The 8,875-nt window shown below is 43.3% G+C and overlaps 1 protein-coding gene across 1 annotated transcript; it reads right to left on the bottom strand.

The window, feature by feature from the left end:
- Positions 1-4,891: 4,891 nt before the first annotated feature.
- On the bottom strand, positions 4,892-8,400 carry LOC123040162 (indole-2-monooxygenase). The gene is made up of 3 exons (XM_044463092.1): positions 7,848-8,400; positions 5,846-6,274; positions 4,892-5,765 (listed from the first exon to the last, which is right to left on the bottom strand). Exons 1-3 carry the CDS (start codon positions 8,382-8,384, stop codon positions 5,139-5,141), a joined length of 1,593 nt encoding a protein of 530 aa, XP_044319027.1. The 5' UTR covers positions 8,385-8,400; the 3' UTR covers positions 4,892-5,138.
- Between the last annotated feature and the right edge of the window lie 475 nt (positions 8,401-8,875).

The following is an 8,875-nucleotide window of genomic DNA, read 5'->3' as shown; positions in this document are numbered from 1 at the left end:
GGTCACCACTCGTACCAACTTCCGAATCCCACATCGCCAGTTACCAAAGGCCCGACCCCCGTTCTTATCCACCTCTATGGCTCTACGTCGCCGGTCACCGGCCCCGTAGGAGCTTCCCCCGTGGCTCGCACCAACAGCACCACCTCCTCTGCAGGTGCGGCCCACCTTGCCCAACGACCTCCTTCTCTAGCCAAACTCCAGTCGATGCACGATGGGCATCCTCATGTCGTGCTGCACCACGGCTCTTATGTTCTTGTATTTATTTTGGGTAATTCTAGATTACCCGAACCCGGACCCAAACCCGATTTTGCGGGTACCCGAATTGTCAGGTATCAAAAAAATTGGACAAATTTTGGGTATTAATTTTGAAAACTCAAATTTCTTATAACCTGAATTACCTGGCCCGAATTTCCGGGTAAACCCGAACGCCCAGCTTGAGAAAAGTGGGAACAATATTATCATAGTATTTTGCATGGCAGGACACATACAATGATTCTCTTGATCGTCCAAGTCTTCACCAACAACTTTAAACATATGATGGAAATATATCCACCAAAGTTTAATCTCGGTTTCATGTCTTCCAAGTTTTTTCATGGCTATAATTTTATATATAAATATTAACAAATAAATGAAAGAAGATGTGTAGAAAGAATCACACCAACAGATAAATATGTACACCACATCGAGCAGTGTGACCCATGCATTTGTGGGTATTAAAAATGTTCAGCATGCATCACAAAAATGTTCAATATGCATTTGAAAATTGTTCAGCGTATATAAAAAAATGTTCAATATGTATTTAAAAATTGTTCAGTGTATATTACAAAATTGTTCAATGTGTCTTTCAAAATTGTTCATAATATATTACAGAAATGTTCAATGGTCGAAAGGTCAATTTTTATTGGATCTGCTGCTGCATTTATATCTTAGATGTTTGTGCGGCCTATTGTTCACTAACACTCATCAGCTCAAGTGGTATGAAAGCGTCAAAAAAAAAATCTCAAGTGGTATGAAATATTTATTCTCTATCGTGGGGTTGCGAGTTTCAGTCAAGCGTCTTTCTTTAGTATTTTAGTAGCAGCTCGCTATGACGGCACCGTCTAGGCCGGCCCATTCAGATTGCTCACTGTGTGAAAGCTTGTATGTTTGAGCGTCAGCTAGAGGGAGCAACTAATCGAGGGTTGCCCCTTGTGGGAGCCCTGGAAGGGTCACTTCCACGTGTCGCATGCTGGGTGCTACCTCGGTTTTTTCTAAAAGAAATTCTATACGTGTTTTCGGGTTTTTATGGGTTTTTGCGAGTTTTTCCAGGTCTTCAGTTTTTGGCCGGGTTTTTTTTCTAGATTTCGGATAAACAATTTGTTGCGCAAAAAAGACGCATTATTTTTTCCTTCCACGTGTGTCACATGTTTACTTCTCGTGGAGGCACAAGTTCGCTTCCGATGCACAACTGTGCCTCTCGAAAAGGAAAAAATACGTGTATTTTCTGCTTCCACGGGAAGCACGATTTTTCTTACGTGAGAAGTACATTTGTGTCTCTCAAAAAAGAAAAAAAATGCGTTTTGTTTTGCTTCGAGGGAGGCACAAATTTCTTTCTTTTGGAGGCATAAATTTGCATCTTTTGGAGGTATGAATTTGCTACTTCTGGAGGTATAGTTGTGCCTCCTGGAAAAGGAATTTTTTTTGCTTCCACGGGAGGCGTGGATTTGCTTCCTCGGGCCATGCCTCTCACAAAGGGAAAAAAACTACCAATAAACGTGCTTTCGGCTTGGTATTTTTTTTTCTGTTTTTCTTTTTGTGAAATTTTTCATCAAAACCTATGGACATGGGATCTAGTTTCAAAGATCTCGACGCGAGAAGCACTGCATGTGTGGCACTTGTCAATCCCTGAGAAGGTGGAACTGAACTTTACAAGGGGCGCTCCTTAATTAGTGATTGTGCCGGGAGGAGGCGCGACACGCACAACACACTCCCCGAGCGTGCCATTTTGGCCGGCCCTGTTTTATTCATTTCATTTAGTTCTTTTTATGTTTTTTTATTTCAATAACTCGGGATTTAACAAAAGTTCCAAAATTTAAGAAATTGGTAATATTGAAAACAAGTCTTCAATAAATTATTAAATGTTCATGGATTCACAAATTATATTCATGATTTTCCAAAATATGTTCGTAAATTCTAAACCATGTTCATGATTTTGAAAAAGTGTTCATGAAATCAAAAATGGCTTGTGTATTCAAATAATGTTCATGAAATTGAACAAATGTTCGCAAATTCAAAATTCATCAATTTTTAAAACGTATTCACCAAATTACAAAAATGTTCAAGAATTCCAAAACAAAGTTAGTAGACTTAATAAATGTTCGCTAATTCAAGAAAATTCCATATACTCAAAAAAATTCGTCAAAGAAAATCGTGACTTTCATAAATGGTTCCCTAAATTTCCAAAAAAAAAACAGTTGTCCATTCATAATGTTCACCAACTCATAAAAATGTTCCAGGGTTTCTAAAAAATGTTCACAATTTAGAAAAATATTTGTGAAATTGTAAAATAATTTGCGAATTAAAAAAATAACAATTTTATATTTGTTCACAAATTTGTAAAATATTTTGGAAATTGAAAAATGTTGATGATTTTAGAAAATGTTCACGAATAGGACATATGTTCATGAGTTCAAAAAAGTATCACGAGTTCAATAAAAAGAAAGAAAATGAAAGAAAAGAAAAGAAAAGGCAAAAAATAAAAATAAAAATGAAACAGAGAAAAGAAGGAAAATAACACAAATGAAAAGGAGCACACAAAAACCAAAAGAAAAAACAAAAAAAAAACATATTGTAAAGATTCTAGAATCTTCCCAAAATCGGAAAGAGCTAATGGGCCGGCCCGAATATGTGTAATGGGAGGGGGGTGTACTCGGTCGCTAAGTACCGACATACGCGCCCAATCGGATTTGCCGCTCCTCCACATGTGCCGCTTAATGTGACGAATTGCCCTCATTTTGCACAAGGAGGGTCTCCCCGCCTGGGTCGGCCCAGCCCACAGAGTAGTCGCCACGCATGAGCGGTGGTTCAAATACAGTTATAGCTACCAAGTGGAACTCGTCCGATGCAGCCACACCATGTTTGTGTGCTAAGCGCAACTGAGGGAGAAAATGAGTTCCACTACCCGGTTAAGCTGTGCATGACTCTTCACCGAACACCTAGGTTTTTCGCATTACATATCCACACGGGCTACATGGTGATGGAAACCTGAGCAACGAGTCTGACTCTCAACACCCATCTTGTGCTGATGGATTGGGCCACAACTCAGGCATAAAGTGGGGAAGACTACCCATGGTTCAAAATGTGATCTAGCGAAGCGATCCCCACATCGTTCGAATCCAACCTCCATCGTCGAGACTGTTCATGCGGGGTATATGACGCGTATCCAACTTTCGCGCAGACCATACCTGTCCCATTTAAACCAAATTCATTGAATCCCAACGGGGACACCAACAGACATGATTTTCAGCTGTAGATGAGCATGGGCACCAGAACGCCCTCCTCTTGTTCTACATGATTTACTATTGTCTTGGAAAGATGAAGCTTCTATAATTTTGTCGATAAAGAAACATTGTTGATAACTCATTTATGATCTGTTAACCTATATGTACTTAAATAGTATTTCGGAACAAATACTTATGTCTTTGATAGATGTGTACAGGTTTGGTATACATTTTTGTCCTTGCCATTTATATCTTTTGATGCATTGAACCGGATTTGAGTAGTTACATAGTTCCTGCTGATTGGTGTGCCGAGGACTATCTTTTTCATGTGTTTTCCGTAGTTACAGGAGCCAAATAAGTCAAATGGTGGTGGATAAGTGCAACTGATCAACCAAAATTATTGTCACGGGAACGGTAAGGGGAGCACGCATCATGTACTTGGAGAAAGACGGGAAATAATCGATGCAATATATATATACTAGCTATAGAGTGGCTAGCCGACGAACAAGTGGACTTGCACTGCTAAATGCAGACGTCGACGATGACCGTTGCACATGGGGGTGAGCTTCACGGCGACCACATTGGCAATGCACCAGATTTATATGTTCTTCAGCCAGGCTTGATTCTCTTCGAGATGTGACATGGCGATGGATGGAGGAATGCTATATCAGGTGACTCCATCAGAAGCTCAAGTACGGCACGTACTTGTTCTTTCGCTTCCAGAACTTGCATCCTCCTGTCTGCAAGGGATTTGTGTTAGTTGGACAGAGTCCAAAGGATGGGTGAAAAGGTAGATGATGAACTTACACTATGACGATCACACTTGTAGAAATGCCTCACCGGGTTTACTACTACCTGAAATGAACCAGACCATGTACCAGGCAAGAATAAATGGGGTGACCTGGCTGGAAATAACATTGGATGAAGGTGATGGAGAGCTTCCCTGCGACATGGATAAACACATTGTTCCGACCCGCGGCGAGAAGATGGTGGCAAGAGAGCGAGAACGAGGGCAAAGCAATAAGACTGAATGGATTAAAGAGAAGGAGGGTAGCGTGCTGCAGGTAGCCGTTGCAACTGACGAGCGATTCAATGCATCTCGTTTATTTGCATGCCACAGATCTGACCTGTCAGACAGAATATGAAAGGTGTACAAGTTGGATATGGTGCAGAGATATGAATATACATGCTCGTGGTATAAGAACTGCATGAATCACGTGGGAACGGATGGGTATGATACCAACCTCGCGTGGCACCATGTCCACTTGTGATTTACCGTATCTATATGTGAATAAAATCAAGTTGTGCAATGAACTATTCAGCATTGCTGAGAAGGGTAACTTCTGCCACATATAAACTGTCCGATATGACCATTTATATAACAATGTCAATTGCCAGTGACAAATACGGTATTCTATTTTCGATGCAATGGTTTGATTATTCAATGCACTTGTGCTTACCAATAAGTCCAAAATTCACATACACAATACTATTATGTAGGCAGTGCACACATGAGTGCTCAATCTTCTCCACACACATGCTCAAAAAAAAAATTCTTCTCCACACACACGCTAGCGCGCGCGCACACACACACACACACACACACACACACACACACACACACACACACACACACACACAATAATATGGAACAATATCTTAATCTTCTGGCACTACAGGGACAAGAAGGAGCTTCTCCTTCCGGCGTATTGTCACCCCAAATAATTCAGTCATATTGATGCCGCCTTTCATTGACTCTTCTGGTAGCTTCCAGTTGAAGCGGTACACTAGATTTGCTAGCATGGTTTCAATGGTCGCAATCCCAAAGTTTAAGCCTGGACACATCCGCCGCCCGGTGCCAAATGGCAAGTAGGAGAAATCATTTCCCTTGTAGTCCATAGTTGCGGCGCTACCGCCATCCATGAACCGCTCAGGCATGAAGTTCTCCGCATTCTCCCAACTGCTAGGGTCCCTTGCAAGGGCCCAACTATTGATGATGGTGCGTGTTCCTGATGGTATCTTATAGCCTTTTATGTTGCAGTTGACCATGGAGAGGTGGGGCAGAAGGAGCGGTGCGGGCATATGGAGCCGAAGTGTCTCTTTGATGACCGCCTCCAAATAGGCCAAATTTTTGATATCGTCTTCGGTAACCATTTCTTTTCCCTTTGGTATAGAACTCCTCAACTCATCTTGTAGCTTCTGCATGAGGTGGGGATTTTGCACGAGCCGAATCATCGCATATTCCAGTACTATAAATGATGTATCTGTCCCAGCTTCGAACATGATCTAAAAACATATAGATACATATATAAGTATCAATGTCATATAAACTTTCACATGTGTAGGTAACGTTTGTGACATCATACCGCCATCTGGGCTTTAATATGGTCTCTCGTGAGGTTGTACTCTTGTTGAATAGAAAGCAACACATTGATGAAGTCATACTCCTCGTTGTCATGTCCTGACGTCGGCTTCCTTACATGCTCATCGATGAGGTTATTGAGAAGGTCATCCCACATCTTGTTAACCTTTCGAGCTTTGGCACAAACCATCCTCTTGATGATGCCCAGCTTCACCAACATGGGAAAGTAGTCCTCCAGGTTAAATCCACCGATAAGCAATGCGTTGGCGTCGATGAGCTCCCGAAAGAGTTTATCGTGGCCTTGTTTCCTGAAAAGCTTGCCGGAGACGACATGGCACACGATGTCACTCGTGAAGGCACTGAGCAGATCACTCAAGTCGATGGAGGTGCATTTGGAGGCTGCATCGCCAATCTTGGCCATGACTAACATCACCTGTGAAAATTAATTTTAGTATGGCTGATGTGGTGTATAACGTATAGCCATGCATGGTGCAATATATCACTCAATCAAATTGGTTGTCTTTATGTAAGTTGCCTGATTTTTTAGAGATTTTAGTCACTTTGTTACTAGCATTAATTAGGATAAATTTGCATCTAAGAACTATTGCTTTTTATAAACATGGTGTCCCTTGTCCATAACATGACCATGAAAAAAGAGCTAGGCTTATTGGTGAGACTACTATATAAATCTATTGAGCTCAAATGAATATCATGCACAGAGAAAACAATGGACACCATGACATGAAATGCAACACAATGACCTGAAAAGGAAAATCAATAAAAACTTTATTTTTAGTTGAGCAACAAAAACTTATTGTAGTAGATATAATTCATGGAATACTATTACCTTGATAGAAAATGAAACAAAAATAATAAGACTAATACTGTGGAAGAAGAAAAATGCTAAAATTCAAGATCTTCACACATATTACACGCCGAGCTTGCACTATACTAGTATTCTATGTAAGAAGAAGTGTAAAGTAGCGCAACTTCCATTAATTTAATGAAAGAGAGAATTCGTTATAGATAACTGATATTACTGTGCATCACATCACTTAGAATCTGACTTTCACTATCCCCCCTAGAAAATAATAATACTTCAAAGCTAAGAAAATAATAAGTAATCACAGGATGGAGCCCATAATCACACCGCTCAGAAAAACTCAAGATAATCCAATGGGAAGAGGAACTGACTGAAATGAAGAACATGGGCTGCCTAAACCTTAGGATTGGAAATCCGTAGAACATTTATGTTTTAAAACGAATGTGTAAGATGAACGGACAAATACACTATACGGATGAAAGAATAATCTCAATCTCCACTACCGGACTCGCGGCCTATGTCGACGGCCCCGGGCCGTCGGCATAGGCAATATCCCGTCGGCGTAGATCTATGCCTACGGTTGCCGTCGGCATAGCCCCGTCGGCGTAGATCACGTCAGTGTAGATGTGTCATACCGTCGGCACAGTATAGCCGTCGGCATAGATGCCTATGCCAACGGCCGAGGGCCAGCCGTCGGCAGTGTTTTTCGCCTGACGGCAACGGACGGCGCCGTCAAAAGCGCTGACGATTCACGGAACGCCACGTGGCAGAGATATGTCGACGGCTTTGCCGTCGGCATAGGTTCCACCTATGCTGACGGAACCTATGCCGATGGCAAAACCGTCGGCATATCTCTGCCACATGTCGTCCCCCGGTTCCTCCTGGCGGTAGGGCTATGCCTATCGCAAAGCTGTCGGCATAGATTTTCATGTTTTCTTACCCCCAAACAGTTTTCTAGGAGAAAGAATTTTTTCGACTACCAATAATTAGGAGCACACATTGCCACGAGTCCCCCAAATATATATTTTTAGCAAGTGAAAAAGCAGAAAAACTCATAAACATTAAAAACGACAAAATGATTCTATACGATAGGGGTAGGCCCCCGAAACAATGACAAAATGTTTCAGCAAATCATTCAGGCGACTGAAAAATGCCAAACATGCAATCAAATTGACGGTTTTACCTCGTGCTCGCGCACATGGCGGTAGGAGCGGACCTTCCTGTTGGTGAGGAGGTGCGTGGTGGCGATCTTCTTGACCTCGCGCCAGTGCTCGCCGTAGGGGCAGAAGGCGACGTCCGAGGGGCCGTAGAAGAGGATTTCGGTGACGGGGGAGTAGGGACGGGACGCGAAGACGTGGTCGTGCGTGCGCAGCACGGCCTGGGCAGCGCTCGGCGACGAGATGACAAGGGTCGGGACAGCGCCGAGGCGAAGGAGCATGAGCCCGTCGCGGCCATGCTTGTCGGCGAGGTCGCGGAGGGAGACGTGCGGGAGGGAGCCGACGAGGTGCAGGTGGCCGATGATGGGCAGCCCGAGGCTGGGAGAAGGCAGCTTGCTCAGCAGCTGCTCTCTTGCGGTGGCCGTCCCAAAGCGGCGCACGACCAGGATGACGAGAAGAGGGCAGGCGAGCAAGGCAGAGACCACTAGGGCTGCATGTCGAGACGGAGACCTCGCCTGCAGCAGGAGCAGCAGCTCATGGAGGCTTTGCTGCACCTGCGACATGGCTGTTCAGTTTACTGAATGATGGCCGTTGGGTTTATCTTCCAGAGCAGCCCCGCTGGATTTATAGCTACAAGCTTGGAGACTAGAGCAAGAGCTAGACATCTTTTTTCAGTCCATAATTTGTACAGGAAACTGCAGGCGGATGTAGGGAGCTATTTGCAAACTCAAAGTGGTAACTTGTGACCCACAACTCAAGATAAGAACAAATATGTACCAGTAAGAAGTGAAACGAATTTTCTACGGGACCAAAAATGCAGGCCATGGAGACTAGTCTATAAAATAGGACAACATTAGGACCACCCCACGGCAGTGTCGAGGACACAACATGCTAGGGATAACATTAGAACATTTTGCCTTATTACTATGTTTCTTCATGCTAGGGATAAGGCAAACTCAAAGCCGATGACCAGCTACAAACAAAAGGGAATGGGGCTCCACGGCGATGCCCTCAAGAGGTGATGACGCCAAGCATCACCGCCGCCGAGCCCGAG

This window comes from Triticum aestivum, chromosome 2B (assembly GCF_018294505.1).
Source record: "Triticum aestivum cultivar Chinese Spring chromosome 2B, IWGSC CS RefSeq v2.1, whole genome shotgun sequence".
Classification (NCBI taxonomy): Eukaryota; Viridiplantae; Streptophyta; class Magnoliopsida; order Poales; family Poaceae; genus Triticum; species Triticum aestivum.
This window is presented reverse-complemented; position numbering and strand designations above follow the sequence as displayed.

Bases quoted from the DNA above. Each gene is read 5' to 3' on its own strand.
- LOC123040162 (XM_044463092.1), bottom strand. From the start codon at position 8,384: ATGTCGCAGGTGCAGCAAAGCCTCCATGAGCTGCTGCTCCTGCTGCAG. The intron at 6,275-7,847 runs GTAAAACCGTCA...TAATTTTCACAG, and splicing joins GCCATGTGCGCGAGCACGAG to GTGATGTTAGTCATGGCCAA. The intron at 5,766-5,845 runs GTATGATGTCAC...ATATGTTTTTAG, and splicing joins ATATTAAAGCCCAGATGGCG to ATCATGTTCGAAGCTGGGAC.